The 26,741-nt window shown below is 33.0% G+C and overlaps 1 protein-coding gene across 5 annotated transcripts in view; it reads left to right on the top strand.

Moving 5' to 3' along the window:
• Positions 1–26,741, top strand: part of Ptp99A (Protein tyrosine phosphatase 99A) — a 98,181-nt gene that overhangs the window by 65,162 nt on the left and 6,278 nt on the right. For all 5 annotated transcript variants that reach the window (XR_014180831.1, XM_081993571.1, XM_081993570.1 and 2 more), the window contains 6 exons: positions 4,244–4,422; positions 13,199–13,380; positions 15,151–15,265; positions 22,341–22,538; positions 23,484–23,761; positions 23,822–24,063. Coding sequence is in view for 4 of the 5 variants with exons in the window: in XM_081993571.1 (XP_081849697.1) it covers positions 4,244–4,422; positions 13,199–13,380; positions 15,151–15,265; positions 22,341–22,538; positions 23,484–23,761; positions 23,822–24,063 (1,194 nt within the window). In the remaining variant the exon portion in view is untranslated. The remainder of the gene's footprint in view (positions 1–4,243; positions 4,423–13,198; positions 13,381–15,150; positions 15,266–22,340; positions 22,539–23,483; positions 23,762–23,821; positions 24,064–26,741) is intronic.

Below are 26,741 nucleotides of genomic sequence, written 5' to 3'. Positions count from 1 at the left end.
ATGTTAAATAAATAGTTCTTGTCAACGTTTATGAGGACTTGCCATTATAGTTACTAATCTTGTAAGTTATTTGTATTAACAAATTAATGTCATAATCATTAATAAAACATTTCTCATATTTCTGTTTGCATATTTCTCATAAAATGTTTTCTTTGTAACATTTTCCCCTTATACCCTGCATAGAAGAACATATTATAAAATAATTTATAGAAGGTCAATCTGAAGAACAAAACTCAATTTAAAGTTTCGAAATTTGATCATTAACCTTTTTCGGAAAATTCCAAACTTTTCCAAACTTTTTTATGTTCCACGAAATTACATCTTTTCTTTATGTCGGGCATCTTTCAAGAATGTACGCATCTAAAACGCTGATTCTAGTACATTGGGATTGGGAGTTTGCCAGAAACGATATATTATTTTTATGGGCAGGAGTACACCGTAAAAAGTGAAAAATATTCTTGTGAGTCATCTAAAACGCATATATTCCGAGGAATTCCCTTAAATTGCACGACATTTATATGTCTTGACCGAACAAGAGAGACGGGCAATTTCCGAAAAATGTGCCCTGAAAAAGTCTGCTAGTACGAACATAAAATTAATAATTTAACGTAAAAAAACGGGGTGGCTTTTTCGAGAAGAGGCAGTTCAAAACTTGTCTTGTAATTAAAATGTTTGACATTTCAGATTCAACCCTTTTTATGTTTTTTTTAGCAATTTTAGGACAAGACATATTTCCAGCCTGACAATTTTTAAATAAGTAATTTTTAACTGTGGAAGAAGTCATCTATCGATTATATCGGGGTCAAGAGTAGGGATAAAGGGCTATAAATCATTTTAAGATGTCACATGCCTCGATTTAATTCAATTTTAATTCCAGAATATTTATATGTATTGGGGTTGGAAGGCAATATACGAAATCAATGTAAAGTTATCCTAATTGGTAAAAGTGGTAATTGGGGAGCGTCGTTTTATAAATGAGAGGTCATCAGGAAAACTGTGGAAAATGGTTTTTAAATTCAGAAACGATTTTCGTGTTCCACAATGGTCTAAATATAACAGGAAATTGACGACCCAATAATGCAACTGTGAAAAATTTGCCGGTGGTCAGAGTATCAATGATGCATAAATAGTTAAACAAAAAGAGCTGTTTGCATAATCCAGATGACACGAACTATTGGGAAACGCAAAGCTTTATTAAAGTTGTATGAGTTCATTTGAAGTAAAATAGCCGTTTCATATTTTCGGTAAAGGCATGCTAAATCACTGATGCAGATTTGCACATTTTATACTAAATGGGCGATGAGTGGTATGGATGTTGACGATTACGTTCGGGCTGAGTAAAAAATGCCGGACCATTAGAGGTTTTTAGGGGCGTGTTTTTATTTTGGGAAATCAGACACATCTGTACAATTGTGTAAACATGATAGATTAGGGCAGATTTTCCACAATAAATCTCTATCACGCAATAACTCCATGATTTATGCTTTTCGCGTTCAATGCAAAATAGACATCGCTTTTTACTGTGTGTTTGCAAATACTCAACCAAACTCTTACGTTTAAAGTTTTAATTTGGCAAGATATACAGATAATCTATTATGTTGCATAAACTATAAAAGTAAATTTTGTCGAAAAGATTTCTGCCTTGCTTTGTCCTCGAAATTATCCCTCAACTCTTGAATTTGGTTAGTAATTTTGCATTCGTAATGCGATAGGCAAATAGTGGCTTTCGTTTGGTGTCTAGCTCCACCTGCTAGAAAGTTTATGTTTCAAATTAGCTATAAGCTAAGCGACAACACTTTGCCTTCGGGTGCAATATTAAAAACTTTATGAACTGCACTTCATTACTAAATTACTTTAAGTGCCAGGAAGAATCAGCAGTTTTTAAATTTATTTCCTTCTTCCAGTTAACCGATGCCAGAAGAACGTTTTGATTTATTAAATTTATCAAAGAAAGTTGCCAAGTCTACTTTACTCGTCCTGTTTATCTTTGTTCCTTTTTTAAGTCTCTGCCTTATATCTTCCTAATAAAACCGAACACTGAAATATAAAATTCATCCCAAATACATGAAACGCGTTGCACTATCTCCAATGAGAGATTGCGAGGTGTGATTTCACTCTTTCAATATTAGCATAAAATGTTGAACACGAATTGTAATAACTTCTTTATGGAATAGGAAATGACTAGAATAAATTTCTGATCGTAAGCTTTGATTTTTTTGTTAAAAAAACCTACTCACATCGGCGGTTCGAAAATCATACAGTCATTATTTAGCAGACCCCTGAAATATATGAAACTCGTGAAATGGCAAGGTAGCAATAGAAAGTCATTTTTGTTACGTGTATTCTAGCCACAAGTCCTAGCTTTCCGCCAGCGGATACTTTCAGTTTTAATATTTAAAACTTCGTCTGAATTTTCGTGAAAAATTGCTGTAAACTTAACCGAGCAGTCAGTCTGGAACACCTCCCAAGAAGGTCATTAATTTAAAATTTGTTATATTCTTAACTTGGAGATTCATTAAGTTTTTTGAGTGAGAGGATTTTAATCAGTTTTTTTCCTCTACAGTCTTAATTACAACAGGTTACATGAATATACAGTACGCTTCTTAGTAAAGCAAAGCAAATAATTGTCCAACTTTTAATAAGCTAAAATAAGTTTTTCAATCAATGTTTTCCTTTAAGACTAAATATAGATCGCAACTTGATATATTAAAAATAAATAACCATACAAACCTAATTTTATTAAAAAAGATTTCACTGTTTGTGAATTTCCCCAAATATCCTCAATTTGAAACCGAGTCGTACATCAAATCAACGTGGAGAGCTGTTGTAATATTAAACAAGTGTGGTGATGTAATGTTTCGGAAATTCTCAACGACTCTAACTTTCTGGTTTTCTTTGTCAGTGGCTCTTCATTTTAGGTAAATATTTATAAAACGTTTTTTTGATTATTGTAGTTTATGTTCAAAGGGAGTCAGAGCAGAACAATTTGTAGTAAGACAAATTCAAATGGAGGATATTAGGAAGAAGTCCCTGATCGATACACTATGAGTTTATTACAACTTACATTACAATGACTTTTATTTACTATTTTGATTCGGTGACAGAACCTTGTGGTCTAGTAGTATAGCTTCAAAAATCGGAAAATGCAATTTTTGTTAAAACTGCAATTTTGGAAATTTTTTAATTTGCTCCAGGAGGGTTCCAATGCACAGCAAAGGGCATATTTAAACCACATGACCTTAAATTAAGTGAAACAAGTACAAAAAAAGCACTTTAAAATTTTTAATTTTTCAAAAAAATTGAAAGAATGGAGGGGTATTTTTTGTCAAAACTGCAATTTTGCCAATTTGCTCCAGAATGGTTCTAATGCACATCAAAGGGCATATTTATACTAAAAAACCTTAAATTAGGTGAAATAAACACTTTAAACCATTTAAAAATTGGAAAAATACCTATGAGAATAAATCTTATTCTGAGGTATAAAAATAATCGTTCTGACCGCAAAGCACTGGTCCTAATCAGAATAATCACAAATTAACAGTATCAACATATCCAGTCACATGACAGTATTTATAGTTATAAACTATCTTAGACTGCATGACTAAATACTGCACTTCAATTAAAGTTAAAATGAAAATCCCGTACACCCAACAATGCAGCAGGACTAAATGCAATTAAAGCAGTAAGAAAATGAAGTAATTCATTAAAATATGACATGTTATATAGTGAGGAGTTTGTAAAGATTAAAGTTGTGCCATCTCGTATATAACAAAAAGGAAGTTATAATTGAAGGGTTAATGTTCGCTGGTTTGACGCAGAAGTTTAGTTCAAGATTAAAATAAGCGCATGCAGTTAGAGTTGTCGTTTAGACGACAACTCGGTTTTAACAGCAGTTATACAAATGGAAATAAGTTGCTAAGAGACATTTATGGGCGGATGCTTGTCTGCTTGCATACATAGCTCACACATTAGCTGAGTAAAATTAGTTGTACTTCGCGATTGTTTTATGAAAGTAAATAGGTCCATAAATCATCACCTGTCAATAAGCTGAGCTTAAGAATGCTATTCTCTATAACTTTATGAACAAGTTTCAAACCACATTCCAAGTAAATTTTGGGCGCTAAAGTATCTTCTTAGAATTTATATAAAATTCCACGTTATATCGCTAAGCCGGTTCTTGGAAAGTCCGCCACACCTTTCCGAAGCTATTCATCAATGTCAACGATTTCTTTTCTTGTTTCAGCATGGACAAGAGCACAAATTTCACCATAAGAAAAGTGAACACTACGAGCAACGAGTCGTCGTTCCAAGTGAAAGGTTTGAGGCCTTACACAGTTTATAGCTTCCAGATAATAGCCTGGAACGCGATTGGACCGAGTAATCCAAGCAAGGCATCCTATTTTATGGTCACTTTGAGAGAAGGTAGGTCCGAGTTTTATTATTTTACATCTCGTGACTTCCTTTAAAACATCCTCTACTACTACAATATTTAGTTATAGTTATTAATTAAAATTAGCATGTAACTTATGCCTCCTTAAATATTTTACATGTACAGGAAGTGGTGCCTAGACAATGCTATTGTATAAAATTAGAAGCTGGCTTAGGGAATATGTACGAAATTTCATATTGTTTCTCATTACGGTTTAAAGACGGAAACTTACGATTTTGCTAATTTCTGTGAGAATTTGACGAGATATTAATTATTTTCTAGATAAAGCAGTTTGCAGCTACATGCTCGTACTGAAGTAAGTAAAGTTGTATGAAATATTACATGTGAGATAATTTTCACAAAAAATTTGATGCATAGCGTCGGGAAAATGAACAAAGTTGTAATTAGTTTATTATGGTAAATTATACGAGAAATAATTACGACGTTTTCCGTTTCAATTCGGCCTTTTACTAAAGCAACGTATCGTGAAACTAAATTAGTACAGTACTTTAGTTATTTTGTGCTAAATTGCTAAATAAAGATTAGTTGTTCTCTATTTTGGAGGGATTGGTATAATTAGCGTTATAATGGTCCAATTAGAGGAATTGCCGCGGGGTTTTTATTTTTACCTCCACCGAATATTATTACGAGTGAATTACCAATTTATATTACTTTAACTCGCCCCAGATTAATGTAAATTTTACCGCTTTGCAACGAAATAAGATAATGTAAAAATGTGCCGCAGGTCTAGAAATCTAATCCTCTTTCCCACACTATAATACACAGTTCAAAAGTAAACCGAAATATGCTGTAAGGAGCTTCATTTTGTATTCGCGGCATGGAAGCCTTTTAATATTTTAGAACTTGAGATTTGTGCCGGCTTTTATCTTTGTGCTTTCCATCATACCTCAAGACTTATGCACAAATAGATTAATAATCCAAAATAAAAAATACCGTCGTAATAATATCTGGAGATGGAAATCTCTACCTTTGCTGTGGGGAGCGTTAGAGATATGCGTTGGTTATGAATTTCTTATCTTAAAAAGTATTCAGTGAAATGCTTCTTTTGGGAAATGACGATAATAAGGCAATCATTTTTTATTTAAGATGCGAAGATTGCCCTGGAAACATATATAAAAAGCTGATTTGCCCTTATCGCGTAAGGAACAAATTTATTTTGAATATGAATTCTACTTTTCTAGAAACGCTTTATAAGCAGAGATTGTGGCGCAGTCAATTTTAAAATTCGAACGTTCCATATATCCTAAAATTTAAACCACAAAATCATAAACACACTAAAACCAATTTAACATTCAAACAAGTTTTGCTACTTTTATACAAATTCATAAACTCTGCTGTGTTTTTATTTCTAGATTGAACGGTTTAGATATTTACAGAGCACTCCATTTAATAATAAGAATTTTGAGCGAATAGAATATACATAAAAGTTGTAATTATTTCACTAGGAATGGAATTTTGATGAGGGTGCCAATTAGAACCACATTATCAAGGCGACGTATGTATAATCCTCTTGAATGGTTACCGTAATAATATAAATGCGTAATTGCTCTGCGAGGGTAAAGCGTAAATATAAGGGCTATTATTGCGTTTTCTCTTAAGAGGGGCTGCGACAATAAAAATTAAATCCTCATTCACGCTTGCAAATTGAATAGTATTGTTTCTTAAATAATGCAGCATAAACTAATGGACATAATAGCCACAAATGGAACACTAAAACGAAATAAAATTTCCGATATTTTAAACCCTATAAAACTAAAAAAAATTTAATATCCAGGGCAGGCCGATGGAAATTGATATTGGAAATGCTCAGCGCGTCTAAGAATCAATTATTAATTTCAATTTTCCAATCGCGATGACGGAGTTATGACGAATTAAATATTTAACCAAACATTTTGGATGTTTTCCCTTTGCTGCGGGAGTTGCCATTTTCCATTTGCCTTATTCCTGGATGGGTTTGTAATGTACATTATTTGATAAATTTTTAAGCAAACCTATTTCCAAATACGTGTAATGTTGAATTGAAAATCATACAATTGCAGTATTTTCATATGTTGTCTTGGTAATGGAAATTCATTTTTAATAAGGGCTTGGGATGGTTTTTTTACAGCGTAACATTAATGCTGTTTTAAAAACCGTTTCAGCTTGAAAATGCATGTTGGAAATAGAATTGGTAAAAAGGTTTGACTACATTTTCTTACTTAATATAATATGTATATAATAATATTAGATATATGTTTTATGTGGATAGTACTTGGTTTTAGGTCAATGTATGATACCTCTAAGCCTAAAAATATGACCAAAACAAAAAACGTTTAATTTCTTTAATTGCAATTGCTATAATTAAAAACACACACAGAACGTAAATCAACTGAGCCGAACAAAGCATAGATAGATCCTTAAAATTGCGAAAAAATCCTCATTTTTGTTTCTAAAATTAGGTTTCTACTGTATGTGGCACAGGTTAATTAAAAACTCGCTCACTAGCTTTTGCAATACAGTATACACACCATGTTTAATTTCGGAATAGTGTTGGGTACTAAACATTCTTAGAACTGCATAGTAAATTTTAATGATAAATAACATCTTTTTTGTCCTTTATTGCTGCGGGCGCGCTTTGGATTGCAAAAGATTCCAATACTTCTCTTTTTTGGTGTTTTCCTCTGATCCCAGTATCTTAACTTCATTAAAATTAAGTAATCTCAAAAAGTTAAGATAATAACGTGCAAGCCGTTTTGCTCTATCTCATTCTGGTTAGGAGTTATGACACTTGAAGACTTGAAAGTGTCATTTTTCAAACGTAAATATCTCGAAAACTGTCGTAGATAGATAAAGGTTTGATACATGAAAAATATTTGAATTCGATAAGACTATTCAAACATACAGTAATATACATTGTGTTCCATTTAAAATAAGAAAGTCTACTTCCGGTTGAACCGGAAGTGACAGAAAGATAAAAATATTTCCAAAATTTCGAAAATCGGATGAAATGCCACAAATATGACAAAAAAAAACCGTCACTGTCCTTAATAGCCATGAAAAAAACCACTAAAATATAAGTAAGTAAAATGAAAATAAAAAATCTAAATAAACATTTAAATCTTATAGAGAAGAACTAAACCACCTAAATTCGTCAGAAAATTCTAGATTAACAAAAATAAGTATATCTTATTTTTTACTGGGCAAAAATAAAATAGAGAAAAATTATTAAACTAGTAAACAAAATCTAGACTAACTCAACAACAAAATAACACACGGAACGAGTAATTATTTAAATAAAAAAAAAATTAAATTGAAATAAAAATAATTAATCAAAGTCAACACATCTCAATCACTATCTATAATCACTCTCAACAAGTAAGAAGTATAATGAAGTGATATTCAGTGGCGTCACCATAACCTCTTTTTTTAGAATTTACCAGCATTAGCAATCAAAAACAAATCGTGTTTTTTGTATATTAAATGCTGGATAAAAAAAATTACTTGACCAATTTTTAAGAAGATTTTTAATATGCCTTACAGACGCCCCTGACATCATAAGAAGGGACGGGAGAAAGACAAAATTAGCTTTCTCAAGCACAAACGAACATCCCCAATAAATGGCTCTTGTATCGCCCTTTATAATTACAATGTTTCTGCGTTCACGGGGGTGCTATTAAGGGAGGTCTCTCGGTACTGATGAACTTCGGGCAGCCGAGGACACTTAATGTAGTCTATTGCCATAAGTGTCTTTGTGTTCGGTTAATGTCAGCTTAATATTTGCCGTTTTAATATTATCACCAGTCATTTAGAAAAACAATGCTTTCTTTAAAAAATGCCTCGTTCTCGAATCTTCCAAGTTCAGTCAGTTAATAGTACGCCAGCCCGCTATTAATGACTATGATTATGGACTAACATTTTCATTTAATTAAGCAATGTTTCTTCAGCCATGACTGCCTGAATCGTAATATCGCTATTTATATGAATACCTAAAGATTTACTGTTTCAAATTGTGTTAATTTGAATGTGTGACAAACCTACACTTTTTTTGCTGGTGCATTAAACTGTTCTTCAGTAAAATCACTATCAACATTATTTTTAAAGAAGAAAATAAATAAAATTTACCAGATATGTGACTATTCCAATCAAATTAACACGTACATATATCTTTAAGCAATGACGTACTCTAGTAAATGTAAGTTTCATTCTGATTACAGCTTTAGGCGACATGAAATAAACATTTAATTAACTGAAATGGGAAGTTTCGTTCAAAACGTGAAAAGACAACGAAAAGAAAATTTGTTCAAATTTGTCACGGTGCGATGATAGCAAAGTGATCCTCCATTTATTAACCATTCCTCGAGTTGGCAATATTTTAAAGGTGTTGTCTTACCGCAAAACTGGAATATTATTCCCATTTGGATAGCCGGAAATTTTCATCAGCTAAAGTAGTCGGCGTACAGATTTTGCAGGATTGTGAAAGTTGTGAGTTTGTTTAAAATATTATCCTTTTCCTGAGTAATTAAAGACTTATTCGCTAAACGAAACTGCTCGGTAAAAAGTAAAACTTACATAAAGACAAATCACGTCAAACTAGGGAAGACTTCTGCTAATGAGGGTAATAAATGGGAAATTATTTAACAAGCCAGGTTTTTGTCTTCTCAGTATGAGGCTGTCAGGCGAAATTTCGTTCAAAGAAATCGCTAAGCGCTTTTATATAAATCAGTGGCTTTATCCCAAACCGAGGTCTTCGGATACAATTAAATCAATTGCCTCCGCATTTTTTCTTAATTAAATAGGGTGACGAAAAAGTTCCAGCGAAGGAAAATAGAATGTCCAAAGTGAATCGAGATCTTGAAAGAAATCTAGAAATAAGGATTGCTGTTAATCATGACTAGGGCTTTTACTATAAAACAAAATTAGCAAAAACCGTTCATTTGTCAATTTTTGACCCAGTAAATAAAATTGGTCACAACGTGGCTTCTTTATTGCTGTAGAACATTTTTAGAAGAGGTTGATTTTACCTTTGTTTTGCCTTTGATTTCCCAAGTGGAAGCCGTTTTATTGGCGCACCTACCAACTTCCCATTTATGAAATTACTTTTAACATAATAAATTATTTACTAACTCGGAATCTACGATGTACTGATTAGGATTGGATCTTTCGCTTAATTAGTAAATGTCCAATAAATTACTCTAACTTTGTCGCCGATTTTACGATTATCCAGAACCCAAATTAAATTAACATAGGAGAAGTCGCTTCATGAAGGCCATATTTACACTGTACGGCAAATGTAATTAAAGTGCATTCTAAAATAGAAGCTAAAAACTGCGGGGGCTAATTATTCGGGAACAGAGTGCCATGTTCTTATATAGTAGTGTAATATGACGCCAAAATGGTAGAGTTGAGTTAATTTCAAAATGACGTGCATTTTCCGGAAAAATTACATTTATTAAGCGGTTTTAATTTTAGGGCCAACCCTTTGTTCTCAGGCGTAACCATTATATTACGTTATTACAAAGTGCCTCTTACTTTATTAGGGTATGATTGTGCTTTTTACACTCAATCAATCGCAAATTGAATTTTTCCATACGCCTACAAAGTAGTAAATGTAAATTGGATGGATAGTTAATTACTAATTCGTAATTACTGTTGTCAGAAGTTTAAAAATAAAATAATTAAAGGAGTAAATCAACGAGGTTGAAGACGTACATAATTTGCTAAGGAATGACACACACTTTTATACCTTTCGATGTACTCAGTTATTGTATAGCTTTTTGATAAAAAAAAAAAAATTTCAAACATTCCGAAACACAAAAACATGGTGAAAACAACTTTGGACTTTCAGTTCCTGGGTTAATATTCCTTACGTGTATGAAAAGGAGCCTGTAAGAAAATGGCCATTAACTAAAGAAAAGTAAACAAAGTAATTTAAAAATACGGTCACGACAAAAACTAAAAGCAAAGAAGAGGGTGAGGATTTCCAAAGATCGATCGTTCTCAGTTTCCGAACTATGAGAGGGCGAAAAAACAATTAGAACTCTGTCAAACTGAGGTAAATAAATCTGTCACACTTCCGCGACTGTTCTCTAAATCAGAAGTCCCAATATTATAAATCACGGCAACTTTTACAACCATTTATACTAAACATATTACAGCAGAGTAACTTTTGTGATTCATTTGCTCAGAAATTTCGGAGACAATATATTTTCGACGGTCGTAAATACTCTTCATCACACATATGGAGTTTCGCGTCCCGCTTCGATAATAAGTGCGAAACGGGAACAGAAAAATTAAAAAAGAATTTTATGAATTGAGGTTTTATGGTTAACTGTTATTGCTGTTGTGCGAATTGTTTCGAGAAAGCTTAATACGCTATAAAAAAAATTTGCCTTAAAGGTTAGGAACCGGTGGTAAAAATAAAAGCCAAAGTAGAGTGCTCAGCTGAATGGAATGGCAATAAAATTTCCGTATGTCGCCTTAAATTATTTTTCGCCAATGATTTACAACCTCTTTCAAGATGGAGCAACCCTTCACAACGTTTTAAGGCAAATTGAGTCTGAACTTTAACACCACTTTCCTAGTAATTTAATAAAGGTTTGATTACATCCGAAACAACTCAATCTTCTGTCTGTTGTTAATTACGAGATGTAATGATGTAGATTCCTATTAAAACTAACTTCAGATGAGTCTATGTGAGTTAGAGACGTATAACAGATTAACGTAGGGTGAAAAACGACCCACCTATTTCGGACAAAACCATCATAAAACTTTTCAATACTTTAAATTGACAATTTATCGAACAATCTTCGCAGTTATATTGGGTCGATCCTCTAGGGCCAACTTTATAACATTCACTAACTTCAATTTAACGCATCTCGATTTGGGCTTAAAAAAGACCTTCGTATCTGAGAAATTGTTCAGAAAAATCATAAACTTAGGCACGCTAGTGAGACAGATTGACTGAAAGAGTTTTCTTGAAATCGAACACTTTCAGTTCCCGGAGCTATTCGAAACGACAAAAGACACTTCATACGTAAAGTCGTGTCATTTTAAATCGATTTGTTGCTGTTCGTGACACAAACGATTTAGCAAATCGTTCATATTACTCGTTTTCAGTTTCAATTTATGTCAGCCCGAATACAGCAAAGTTTGCTAGGAAAATTAAAGGATTCCTGGAGGCCCAGAACAACCGATTGTAACTTTTAAGTAATGAGGCCCGATGCCTGGTATCCCATTAACCAAAACGTAACAAGTTACCCCGATGACTGGCAGAATTTAACGGTGTGAGCATAGTTTGTCAAACACAGTTCTCAGCAATAGATTAATAATGGTCTAAGCACCTTTGCGCATTCCTAAAGTTGTTAAGAACAGCTGTGACCTAAGCACTTTTTGGCTCTTTTGCTCCTGAAATTTAAGGCCACCGAGATTAATTATTTACGTTGAACAAAAAAATAGATTTTCAAAAATTTTAAGCATTAACTGGTAAATAACACACAAATAATGGGGAATTCTTAAATGAGCAACTCTGAAGGTACTAAATTCTAACGAATGGATGTACGTGCGGAAGTTCTTAATTCCCATTTAAAAGTGTTCTTGATTTCGGAGGAGTTTAAACTTTTTGCGCGTCGTGTATACAAATTGCTAGTCAAGAAATCATTTTGTTGTTTTCCACTTTTTCTACACCAATAGCATACTAACATGATTTTGGTTGCACTATTTCACTCGTACATTCACATTTAAAATAAATGATCTTCTCGCGTGCAGCTTTTAGCATTATTTAATGAATAAATAAATGTTTCACCTCATTTGACGCACTATGTAATCTAATCGTCCCTTGATACGCAACAATGTATAAATTATTACGGCCTTTGGGGATTTCTTTTCTATTTACCTGCACACAAACTTGAAATGGAGTTTCCAGGTAAAATAAACTATTAAAAACCAGCGGTAAAGCTCCCACATTTTTTAGTAAATAGAACTTTACAACTCGATCGCTTGAAGATGGATCGAGCAACTTATTGCTCATGGATAATATTTTTATTCAATTAACTCGGCTTTTTCCTGCTTTAAATTGTACAGATAGAACTAAGCTAGATAATTGTTTTGCATGCATTCCAAAAACAAATTCTCTGCGTTGAAGTACTTACAAGATCTTGCCTGGTTTAAAGTATGAACTCTAATAAGATTTGGAGAACTTCTTCCAGGAAAATCAAATTTGCTCATTATATGTAAGGCAGAAAGTTTCATATATGAACAAAGGCACCGCAAACTTACCCAAACTCATCGTTTTTCCACTAATTTAATTTTGACGTAAAATGTAAATTTAAAGACAATATAGTTCCTCTTACCGGCTTTAATTTAACAAGTCAACTGCAGTGAAAAAACCCTGTAAAATCAAAATTAATTAAAAAAACAATCGTTTATAATTAATTGTCACCGCGCTAATTAGTCTGTTTATTAATTAAAAGAACAATTGCAATTACTTTAGAACTGATTAGTTTTCTAGAGTCAATTTTTAAGAGCACAGAATAATATTTCCATCCTGATGAAACCTTTTGCTGTTCGGTATTAATCTTTCTTGTAAACTTGTTCAGTGCTAATTCAGGCTTTAAGTCCAAACACATTGAACTAGTATAGAGATGCAATTGAATTTTAAAGGTAGAAGATGCTTGTTTGACCAGGTGAACAACATAAATAATTGTTTCTGTTTTTCGAGCCACCACTGAAAATGGAGTAAAGTGATAATTTAACATTAGAGGTGTTTTTTAGTTCCAGAGGCGAGGATTCCATTTACAGCCCGCAATATGTCCTCAACATCAGTCTACATTAGCTGGGATCCCCCGGACATCGACCTAATCAACGGTGACTTCCTTGGCTACCGGCTAACCTGGAGGCAAATGAACGGACCTAATATCACCCAGGAGAAATATATCCGGAACGCTAGTGTTACCGTGAGTATTTACAAAATTCGTTTTATGTAATCCTTTTTGTAAGCGCAGTATTTTGTCTAACAAGTTTATGGACAAACTCGCTGGAAATATTCTCGTAAAAATTTATTCTGTGACAACAAAGTTCCACTTTTAAAGCCTCGTACGTTATCGTTTGTGTTTTTATATTTAAATTTATTGCCGTATAATCCTAAATCGTTAATGCTTAGATTTAAGACACTATAAAAATAAAAGAATACATTTTGTTGTTGTTGATAATATCATGAAAGCTTTCACACTATATAATAATAAACATAAACTAAATTTGGCAGGGCATTCACTAAACTCATAATACCTAAGATAGCCGTTAATCATAAACTTTCTGGGATCAAAATAACATTAAATGGTTCTACAATTTAAGATAGGGTCGAAAATTTCAATTCATTGCTAATTGATGGCATAATTCTGCTCCCCCAAAGCCACTTGAGCATACGTGGGGTCAACCCCAAGGGACTCACTCACATAAAGTGTTTTACAGTTAGAAGTAAACCGCGAAGTTTCTCGTTAAGAATGGTTTAACATTCGAAGGTAATTTGCCAGTTCCACTATTATAACTCACTGTGAAACTTAATTCAAAAATGTCCAGAAATGATTTCAGGAAATCACATGCAATGAAAACAAACATTAGCACAGTTATATTAAATTTTTTAGAAGTAAAGCTTTTGCGGCTTTTATTATCATCAGTGTTACAAATTTGTCAAAAGTAATGAGAAGCTGCTTTAGGGTGGATATAATCACAACAAAGGGTGTTTTTTTCACTACTGCTAACCTACTTTAATATTACCAATTATAAGATTATCATGGTACTCTAAAATTGCAACACATTTTAAGTGATTTTAAGGAATTAATCAGAACTCAGTTTCCACACCACTCAATGGTTTAAGTTGTTTGGCAAATGTTTACTGTCTAGAGTCACGGCAATAAAGCATTACGTTGTAAATGTCAAAGTAGAAAACATAATTTAACTTGGTGTACTTAAACAAAGTTCTAACAGAGTTCGCCAATGGTGAAAGTGTTTGTTAATACTGTTTAATGTGAACCAACTGTCTATATCCATAACTGAAACTTCGGTTCTCACAAGTTGTTAACAACGTTTACATCAAAATGCATATGTGGATATGCTTACGAAGTTTCAAGTCAAACTAACATAGATTAAGTACATTAAATTTAGCTGCAAGTAAATTAACTTGAATTTATCGATAGCACATTGGTATATATGAGCTAGGAAGCTTTAAGTTTCTCTATTACCTTCTCAATTAGTATATTGCTAAAATTATTTCCAGAAGAAGGAACACTGATTTTATTATAAGGAATTAAAAACACGGGTAATGGGAGCCACGAGCTTTTAAAAATGTTATTTTGCTAAATCGTTCTGTAATCTCATTTGAATATCCTTTTAAGAAAGCGTAATTAAGATTCTGAAACATAATTAGTCGTTTTCGGGCAAAAGTGGAACTGAAATTCAAATCCATTGGTAACCAAATTTTTGTCTTAATTAAGGGGTTATTTAGGGTTCACATTGTAGTTATTTTTATTTCGGACGAATTAAAACATCGATGTTTATATAAGGTTGTTAAAACCAGAAGGAAACATTCCACTAATTCAATCCCATTTAAACCAAATAACGCGCTTTTATAGGAAACGTATAATCGATTTGTCTGCTGCCGTTAAACGTTCTCATTTAGCTTTAAGGCCGTAATTTTCATTAAATATCAATTCCACTAACTGTTTCAGAAACACATAATTGCGAACTTGCTTCCCCATACGGAGTACCACGTCGGTTTAAGCGTATTCAACCCCGAGGGATACGGCCCAAACACAACATTACTTATAATCACAGACGAAGGACGTAAGTATTATTCTTGAATTAAACTGCACTTGAACTCACTATTCACTATTTATTCATTCCAAAAATGTCTGTAAATCCTTCTTTACAACCCATCAGTATTTCGTAGCACTTTTTCATATCCATTAATTACCTTTAAAGTAAAAAAATAAATCTCGCGAGAATTGCAAAAACTGTAATAAAAGAATCGCATTATCCAAAGGGTAAAGGCTTTCATTAACTTTGTTTCCGGATAGTATAAACATGAGTCTTATTCTTTAGTACGGTTTTCCTATAGATTTATAGATTTACCAGTGCCCCAGTTATAATGCTGTGTCATTATTACCATCCTAATTCTGAATTTTGATCAACAAAATTCTCGTTTATGTATCACAATTCCCATGATACTTAGGCTATCTCTTAGTTTTTACGTTTATTGGTTTATTTCTTACTTTACGGCGTTATACGGCATTATCAGGACCATTACGTTTATGACTTTTTGAAACGATACAATGAGAATATAGGAAATATACGAAACGTCTTGTCGTTCAAACTGTAAATTCTTACTACTTTATTATTCGAGCTATTAGGCTGATTAAAATTGGAGTGACTGAGTTTAACAACTTTTCTAAAATTAGAGTTGCTGTGAAATTAATTCTTTGCACCAACGTAGCCTACTTTAACTGCATATTAGCTGTGTTTGACCAGACAAATGCTGGACTTGCAAATCAGTCACTCCAGTTCTTGTATTAGGTAAAATAAGTACAAAAAAAAAACACTCTCAAAACCGTCACCACAGCAAAGGTTTGCTTAAAACAGTAAAAACCACTCAGATCTCTGCAAATGCAATTCAAAATGAAAACAATTAACAAACACAAAATTAATGTTTATTTTTTTTAATTTAGGTTCGTTAGTTATTTATACACAATACATTAACAACGCCGCTATTTTCACCTTGATGACGTGCAACAATCTCTTGGATTCATTCGAATAAAATGTTACTATTACTAAAAAATGTGAGAATTTCGTTCATTGAAAAAGCAAATTTCAATCCGAAACTCTATATTTATTCCAATCTATTTGACGAAACCTTATTTTGATTGCACATTGTGCATTAGAAAATAATTTTCTCCAGACACTATTTAAATACTAGAGCTATATTAAAGAATCTCGCTCGAGCAATAGACCCCAGGCAAAGCTCCTTACTATTTATTTTGTAAAAGTCGAGCAGGAAATCGCGTTTAGGACGTGCTGATTAGAATTGGAATTAAATTCTGTCCTAAAAGAACTCTTAAAATAAATGGTTGCCGTAACAGCTCATTTCACTCGAAAAGCTAAAAGTTGATACTAACGGACAGTTCTACGATGACATTTATAACGGAACTGCGCTGGTAAGCTTAAAATCATTAAAATATATAATCGTTCTAAATTCAAATTAGGGCTTACAGTGAGGAGAATTTCTTTCTATGCAGATAATTAATTAAAATTTGAGCTAAACAACTTTTTGGAGTAAATATACGTGGCGCTTGCAAAATCTAGTTCAGGGTAAATGAGGCGTGCATTGCTTATTTTAAGCCAAGTAAATCATGACGATTCGGATTGTTTTATTACCCTAACAATAAAATTTACTGCTCAGTTTGGTAGACTAAAGCATTACTATCATTAATCAGATGCTGAACACAGTTTGGTCCCTAAAAACGAATGGTGTCAATTTTACAACCATTTATTACACCACCACATTCAGAAAAGTCGAAGTTTGATTAAGTGTGCAGGAGAAATGTGTTGTTATTAAGTAGGAAATTCAAATAAATGATCTGTTTAAAACGGAAAGTTTCAGCGAGAAATTAAGTTTGTAATTTTTCTACCAAAAGCTTAAGATTTTAAGTATGGGTTAAACTTTTGAGAAGTATAGAATACAGTTAAACAAGGTCCCCTATATTTGGGGTTTTTGCTTTATAGCACTGTATTTAAAGTGTATTTAATGCCTCCTTCGGTTTGCGGTTTCTCAAAGCGGGCACAGTTTCACCACTAAATCCTCAACGAAAACCCTTATAGGATCAGGTCATTGTCCTTTAATTCTGTTTCATTTATTCCGTGTTTATGGTTTATTCGTCCTGCTGTGTAGCAGTAGAAAAGCCGATGAAAGAATTAATTTATAGATAGGGGAACTGAATCGACAAGACAAATTGGAACTAAAATTCCTTAATAAAATCTTAACAACGCCACTAAATCACTTGGAAATTATGACCATGCTTACACGGTGTAATAGATTATCTACTGACAAAATAGGGGATTTATAGTTTAGTTGAAATCTGTATTACCGCCTTCATCCAAGGAGAAATTTACACTGTACCCTATAAAGCAAGATAGCCGTCATATCTTCAATAGTTATGAACGTCTCTCAAGTCTATAAATAATCTTCTTGTTTCTGTCCAATTGTGTCCAAAGATAATTTAGTAATTGCCAAACCGAAATGCCAACATTATCGATTTGTGTTATAACATATTTAAGACTTAAAGGAAAAATTGACTGGCGAACGAACACATTCTCGCTAAAGCAATAAGACTGTAAGTTGGTTAGATATGTGACATGCTCCGGGCAGATTGAAATTTTCACGGATATGACACCCTGAGAGGGCAAATGTCCTAGACAGCTGAACCCTTGAATGCACATCCGTGCCACATATGAACTGCAATGAGCCGGCGTCATATAACAACAATCCTGGAAATGACAGACTTAGACCACGTTCTCGTGAAACTGGATTAAGGAATTGAACTAGATTGTGCTTCTCTAAAAAAAAATGTCTTATGCTCACATTTAGCTTGAATAGTGATTGGAATTTAAAAAATAACAAAAATGTTCGTAAGTATATTGTAAGTAAAATAGTTCAAATTTTAAATTGGATTGTATGAAATACATTAACTAGGAAAATAATTACAAGCCGCATGATGCTTTTGGTTTTCCGGATTGTTATTAAATTTGAATGAGTTGGGTAGGACCGAACAAACCAAATCCTCCTCAGTTTAATTAAAATTTATATCATTTTGTTTGTTTTTTTATTCACTCTTGAGACCAGTTTAATTTAACTGGTCTTCTATGAAACATGTCAAGTCACGTGATATAATTTGGTTAACCATTTAGTTTCCCCCGAAATAAATTTCCAAGTTTATGATGTTCAAAAACCGCTCCAGGACGGAGAACAATATTTCTTCCTCGAGTTTGGCTCTAGGGCGGCAAGACAAATAAATAGTTTTTGCGCAAAATTGCTTAAATCTTAAGTATGGCCGAGTTTAACCACGGACGAAGTTCTTTTGAGCTTCGGAGCATCCGCTTTGTGAACTTCTAACAGAGGTTAGTAAAACTTGTAATTAATTAAATAAGTTTTAGCCCTATCCGAACTTGCCAACGCCTAAGATCTACTTTCTCTAATCATTATACTAAATTTCCTAAGCCGGATTTCGATGAGGGGAAGTGTTTGCGATAATTATGTCTAACTACAATCGAATTACCATAAATTTCAATACGGTAAACATTGATGATACCAGTAAATCAAGATTTTGATCTGACAAAATTCAGAGGAGGATGAAATTATAATTTGCTCTGTGAATGTGCTGAACCAACTTTGCCTTACTCTTTTCTTGACTTGAATTTAGTTTATAATCTTAAACCCATTACTAAACTCCATTATTGGCAAAAGGTAAAATATTATAAACTAGGTTAAAAATATACATTCTTGTCGTTACATTGGCAGTTTCAGTTTAGCTATTACCAACTAACATCAATTTGAAGTAAAACCCATTTATTTTGTGTGTCAGTTCGAAAATAACGTATGAATGCTTCCATCAGATAACATGCTTTAAGCATTGGAGAATAGAAAATTGCAGGTAAAATCAATCAACCTGTTGCATGAATAAGCTTTTCTGGTAGATAGCCTGCAGGGGTAAAATTTAACTTAAATAAATGGAATTCCGGATTTTAAACTCAGTTTCTATTGCATCAAGTAAGGGAACTAAAATTTTATCACTATTACGGTTTATAAAGCCCTTTTAGAAGTTTATCTTTAGAGACAGATTGGAAACCTTTCTGGTGAAGTTATTGAGCATCAGGTAACTTATCGAGTAGAAGTTAAATAAACCTCTGATTGGTTCGAGTGGGTTGTTATTCAGTTTCCGTGATTTCAGACTAAAAAAGTTTTAATTAAACTTCTTTTAAAAAGTCCATCAGAATTTGACCTTTTTGAAGTATTTTTCGAAGAAACTTCGAATATTTTCTTTCTCAATCATGGGATGCAACGAACTGAAAACCCAATCAAATTTTCTTTTATATTAAGTTCAAATTAATTTTACAGGTAGAGTCATCTAGTAAAGTTCCCTAAAAGGTGTGCGGAGAGAGAAAGATCGATTTAAACCGGTCTGTTGGGTTTTTGCCTCTACTTAGCAGAAAAGTTTCGATTTGCTAATGCACACATCTACAAGTTTTCAGACATTATTATCGATTTTCGATTCAATTTGTACTGCTTACACAATTTGCAAGAAATCTTTCCGTGCGTTAAACTCTAATATATCAATCATATTCGCTCTAAACTGCTTCACGAAAAACTAGGAAAGTTTCTCTACTATACATCGAGAACAAGAATAGAAGGACAAAGCACGAGGGGATCGATAATTTAAGTTTTGGCGGTGGTGACAACTTGAAATCAACTCCTATGGAAGCAAAGTTGGGGAACAAAAGAAAGGTTATTAAAAGTTTTTGGAAAAATAATTAGGTTTTGTAGAAAAAGTAATAGAAGATAATATACTAACTTATAACTTCATTCGATATCCACATAAAATAGACCTGTTTGAGTTATATGATGCAATAAAAACAACAAAAGGCACAAGTCAAAAGATTTAACTGCTAAAGTTGTACAATGCATATAATGCAAATAAGACTTGAGATAGTACCAAAACGTCAGTTAAAAGCGGGGCAATTGCATATTTTACCGTCTCACTGCAGATCCTTATACTCGTTACATAAAACGCAAAATGTTTTTCTGTCTGCGAGTGAAAGATAAGCAGAATAAGAACACAAAATTTTAAAATACCTACCCCATAAATTCTTCCAAATAGTCCTTAAAGTGGAAGAAATGCGCTACGTAAAACAAAATATCGCAAGTAATTCTACTATTCTCTGTATGTATTTAAATATGTAAAATTAAAAGCAAATTCAACTCGTTTAAATTCAGGTTTCCATCGGAAATCCGTTTTTCTTCCGCACTCATGCTTGAGTATGTCAACTTTGAATTACCGGATACGTGAAGAATTTATTGCCTTATCCTACAAGCATCTCCGAACCCTATTAAAATATTACTGGAACACTGTTTCTTCTTTAGCCCCTCTTTTAAATCACTCATTTTAAATTAACGAGGTTCTTTTTTTACCTGTATTGCGGTCTCTGTGGGATCAATTAATTGTAGTAAGGAGTGACGTTTCGATACCTTCGCCTCTCTCAGAGGAAATCGAATGTGGAAGGTTTTGGGAATATCCCTTGAATTATTTAAATTCGAACCTTGAGAGAAACGGGAATGTATGATTTGATTCGAATCCTTAAGAGACAATGGGTATTTTTTAATTTAGTACTAAGTATCATACGATTTGTCAGTAGTCAGTTTTAAAATAACTCTTTCAGTTTTCAGTCTTATAGTATATTTTACTCATCCACCAATTGTCAAGAAAAAGTGCTTTGCAACACAAAAGTTAAATAAATATAGACCAGTGTGCAATACAGAACATATATTTTTGTTATGCTCAGAATTAAAGGAAGTATCTAGTTTTTTGTCAGTTATATTATAATTTGTTCACCTTCAAGTCTTAAATAGATTTATCTCTGTTCGTATTTGATTTTGAACAAAAGCCACAGGAGAAACAAAAACATATTTTTGACACTTGGTGGATGCGCGATTTTAAAACTAAAATATAATAGGTATAGTCACCTAGCACTATGATGTTTTAAATAGCAAATCTGTTAAAAAAAAATCTTTCAACGCGCTTACAAACTTAATTGCAATTTAAGTTTATTGTTACATAGTTTAATTCGATTACGGTTCTGTCGATAAAGAAATCATCAATCTTCCAAAAAAGCGCTATTGCCACGTCTTGCAACCTAGTCTATCAAGCTTGACCACTAATGGTGACATTTGGACATTAAACTCTTAGCTAGTCCCATATCGGCAATTTATTTCTTACAAAATTTGGATGTGTTAAGTAGATTTAAGTCAACATATGAGTAATTAAGCAGAAATAGGATTTTTTGCGAAGTTAACCTACAAAATTTTGTTGAGTGTTGGCAACCCTGGGCATATTCGACGAATCTTCTATATACCATCAAAATCCAAACCGGCAGGACAAACGAAAGGAGTATGCGCTCCCCATCCACGCCGAATTTGGCACTGTTGCCACTTATTCCAAACATGATACTCATGATAGCTTTATTGACCCCTTAACTGGTTGTTGACCCGTCTGGCTTTACGTTCAAATAATCTTTATTAAAATGATAACTGAGAATGATTTATAATTTTATCAATCACTATTTGTGAAGTCCTGTGTAACTTACGACAATATCGAATAGTATCCATAGATGGTATTTTAAAGATACTTTGAACAATATGGCAATGCAGTGTCGGCTGAACACGGACGGCAAAATGCCGCTTCCCCCACTCCTCCAACTTGACTGTATTCCAAACCAAGTGGATGTTGGGTTGGGTGGTGTTCGCAAATAAAACCAGTAAACACGTTGCCGTTAATTTGCCAATTAAATCGTGTTAAACCGCATTTTGACGACGATTTTACTAAAAAAAACACTCACACAACATGACTGTCCCGTGTAAACCGGAAACCGTAACGAAAAACCCGCATTAAGCTAGTCAAAACCACATAGAAAGCCGACTTGTCTAGGATGGGCCATGCTTTTGTTTATGTTTTTGCAGTTGTAATTTCGTGTGCCTTGTCCAGTCAAACATCCGAAATTATAATCGAACAAACTACCGTCTCTTCGGAATTTACCGAAAGTTTCACTCAGAAAATCGGTCAGGACGTTGACGTTCTCAATGTTGATGTTTCAGCTCCTAGCAGCCCCAGAGACTTGATCATTATTAATGCCACCGAAACTTCTTTGACCTTACGATGGCGAAAACCTGATAAGCCCAATGGTGAACTTAAGGGATACAGGATTTATTTCACTCATGGTAACTTCACTGATACTTTGAGTGACAAAAATGAACCTGAGGAACCTGTGAAAACTTATGTCTTGGATAAACTAGGTAAGTGTTTTGTAATTGATTGTATCCTTAATATGTTGTTAATTATCTGCTTGTTTATATCTGAACTAAATACTGCATAAAATACCCACCTTGTTATACATTGTTTAATTGAATGATGACTTGCAGGTCTTGTCATTATCAACATAAATGCAGATTTTTTTTTGTTTCAATCTCCTCCTGATTTCTGGTTTTGTATATCAAAAATTTGTGTGCAGTACTTATTTCATTAACTTAAAGCTCCATATTTTATTAATAAACTAAATGAATTAGGTATTATGAAGGCTCGATTATCCAGAAGCCAGAACTATTTTATTATTCCCTATGATCCATCTGTCTACTTGTCTACACTGTCTTTAATATTGACATGTGATAAAAACTAAACTTTTGAGTTTCCTAAATATTGTTATTTTTGTTTTGTATTGGTTAGACAGCTCAATTATTGATTTGTATTGATAATGGAGATACAGTATAAAAGTTTTAAGGTTGTTAGATTAGATGTAAATGTTGTTTTTCTTGAAATTTTCCCTTATACCTAGATTTGCTTCCTATATAAATTTCAAAACCAAATGCATAAAAGGATGAAAAACACTTCACATTTGCATAATATGAGTTAAAAATATTTACTAAACTGTTTAGTACATACAATTATTCTGTCTAATCGCAAACAAGTTTAAATCAAGAACTGACTAAGAATTAGTATAATTAAATTAATAAAGCGTAATTTGCCTAAGCTGATGCTAGAACTATGCTTGTCATTGATATTTAAACTGTTACAGTGTTTTTAATGTAGATTAATTAAAAATGACCTTTACAGTTTTTATGAACATAATAAAGTGAAGAACCCTCTCTATTTTACCCCAACCAAGCTGTAAATTCACCTATTTTATTTATTATTAATGTGACAAAATTATGGATAATCTCACTAAGTTAGAATTTTAACCCCAGAACCTGACACAACCTACTCAGTAAAAGTGAAGGCCTTCTCTGCCAAACATGAGGGAAATGAATCAGCTCCAACTGTGGGACGTACCGACATTATGGGCCCCAGTGCACCGTTTTTGACTAATGTCTCTTGTGAATACAACAATTCCATCATGGTTGAGGTCACCAGGCCTGAAAGATACCCAGACACCATTGACATGTATTATATTGATGTTTACGAAAACGGCCTTCTGTTTGACCAAATGGCTTTAACAACGGACAAGAAATACTTGGCTACCTCTGTAAGTACTTTTACTCTAACATATTTAATGAAAAAATTTAACTGAATTTTAATGTTGCAGTATATATTTCGCAATGTAACTCCCGGTGTGCACTACAACATTCAAGTGCAAGCAGCATCAAAAAGCAACCGAACGGGAAATTTGGTGAGAGGGGAAAGGTCCAAACTGAAGGAAGTTCACATCACAGAGGGTTGTTATCAACCATCTGAACCTTTTGCTGAATTATGGGCTGGTATACTAGCTGGATTTTTATGCGCTATCGGAGTCTTGCTCTTGGGTGGAGGTGGATATCTTGTATGGAAGTGAGTTAAATCGTTTCAATAATTTGCATTTTTTGTTGAACTTATAACCGTTTATAGCTTACAGACCACCGATCTATGACATATCTAATAATAATAAACTCATTAAATGATACTTTATTTACGATCCTGTAATACCTCTTACAAAGGTGTTTCAAAGTAAATATCATAAAACGACGATAATGCGACAAGTGTTAGATTATAAGTTTTCCTCTAGTTAAAGTATAGGCATACCAAAGTATGTGCTTCTTCCGAAAATGTGGAAAATATACAGTTCCTCCTAAAAAGTTTACCTCCGAATGCGGGATCTTTAGAAAAGAAAGCAGGTCAGTTTCTTGAATAATCTACTAAAAGTAAACAAGGCCGTAAACCCAAAAGTTCCACTCTATTATTTATTCATATTCACACGGATGAGTCACAATAGTACCACTTAACGCAGGATAAGCACGAACGGAACGGAGGGTTCTTTGTTCGAATTTAGATAGAATCGGTTAAAATGTGCATAGGAAACAATGAAGGATTCTCATGCATTTTTCCTTGCACCTGCTTATGGGTCATTATACTTAGTCTATTCAGAAGTCCCTTCAGTATTTGGTCGAGTGACAAAGAGAAAGCCTATTTATTGCTAATAGTTGTACAACGTAAAACTGCGGTTTAATTATTATTACCTCGACGACCTTGAGTGATGTCAAATATGTACTTAGTTATAACTATTAAAATATTCTTTTATTTGCTGCATACTGGGCAGTTGTAACTATTGTGAACATGGCCTTAGCACCATACCTGCTTTAATAAGTTGTTGCGCTTTGAATTGTTATTACTCAATACTGAAAAAATAAGGCCGCAAATGTTTAGCATGTTGCCAAAGCGAATTCATACTTGGAAGGTCATAAATATAATTTGTAGGTAATAAACGTCGAAGTTTCAGATCAAGAGATTCAATCACTGTAACCAGCAGTAATTACATTTTCTCATAACAGTGACTCACTTAATCGTCATCGTTTTGCATTTTTTACGAGCCCACCCTGTGTGAGAATATATGTTTTTCTTCTCAGAACTCAAACCACAACAATAAATAATAATTTAGTCGGTCGGATTTGCCTCCAGGCTTAAACTAACATCACCTTCATGTACCGCAATTACGCTCCTTCCTATTAAATTTCCATGAGTAATGCATTCAATTGGGAGCTAAATAAAACCCAACAGTTCTTTAACTATACCAGCCCTTTTGATCACATATGTTCGTTTAATGTTTTTTTTTTGTAAACAGAATGTCCAGGTAGGTTTCAAATACATATTTTGTAGTTCAAGTCAAACATAAACAAACGTCGACTGATTAGTTTACTATTATTTGCTTTATCATCTGAACATCGCTATAATTAATACCATTACTGAACAATAACAGTTAGCGAATTGATGTTAGTGATTCTTCATGTACTATACCATAACACATAAAATATTTTCTATAATCTCATTATTTTCTTCTTTCATAACAATATCTGGTTTAATTTGCGAGTATTAAAAAGTACATCAAACTTTAGAATTTAATTTAAAAAACCACTAGATAACATTTGATTGACAGATGAATAAACAATAGCCTAATGTGTTTTGGTCAAGTGTAAATGTTTAAATTTATATTTGACAAATATCCCATAAAGAAACCAAACGTATGTAATTTACGAATTGCATTATGTAATAATTTTGGATGAACATTACATTCCGATAGACTATAGAGTGTAGAGGAAGTTTACTTTATTTAAATCTGAGATCATATTGATGGTTTGTTTATTTAGCATTATCTGCCGTTTAATAACGAAAATAAGCATGTACATACGTTTATTATTCTTGGTCAAAACACGCGTCAGGTTGTAATTTCAATTTGATTGTAAAAATACATTAAACTTATTTATTTACACGGTTTGTAATATTTTAAATATTATAGAACAAGTGTGACATAATTTGACAGAACAAAACATGGAAAGCACTGATTCATAGATTTGTGGTCTGTTGCTGATTTCATTTTTCGAGACTGCTTAAGATTCAAGTTTTAAGCAGTTTTTAATAATAGACATTACTAGCAAACAAGTTTTATCCTGTAATATCTAGTTTGTCACTCTGAATTATGTCAATAATTGAAAGTAATGATATTATGGGATTGAAACATTTGTATACGTAAATTTCGGACCTAACTCAGTTTTTTTCACATGGCAGGGCTTTCTGCAAATCCCACCATAGAGCTAGACAATATACAGGGTGTTCCCGCGAGGGAAACTGTCATAACGCAACTCAAACGGTGGCATGCGATACCCAAACTCATTTTAACGATATGCATAACATCCGAGCTAATCACGACCATGCAATTGACATACCTATTGTCGTTTAAGTTAATACAACTTAATTTTTTCTTTAAATATAATTTGTTCATTATCAAAATTATTCTGCTATTTTCATAGTTTAGAGTACTTCTGATTTTAGCTTGTTCATTTTTACTCGTTAAAAAACGTTTAATTTGATGTTTGCTATGTTTACATTTGAGTTTCAAATATCCACACATATTTTAATGGAAACGAAAAGACTGACAAATAAGAATTTATTTATTTATAAATCTATATGTGTACATATTATTTTTTATGTAACAAGTAAAGAATATCCTGCATATTATTTAGGCTATAGGTCGGGTA

Source organism: Ips typographus, linkage group LG16 (genome assembly GCF_016097725.1).
Source record: "Ips typographus isolate SLU linkage group LG16, UJ_Ityp_2.0, whole genome shotgun sequence".
Classification (NCBI taxonomy): Eukaryota; Metazoa; Arthropoda; class Insecta; order Coleoptera; family Curculionidae; genus Ips; species Ips typographus.
The sequence above is the reverse complement of the archived record's forward strand: the minus strand, read 5'-3'. Positions and strand labels throughout refer to the sequence as shown.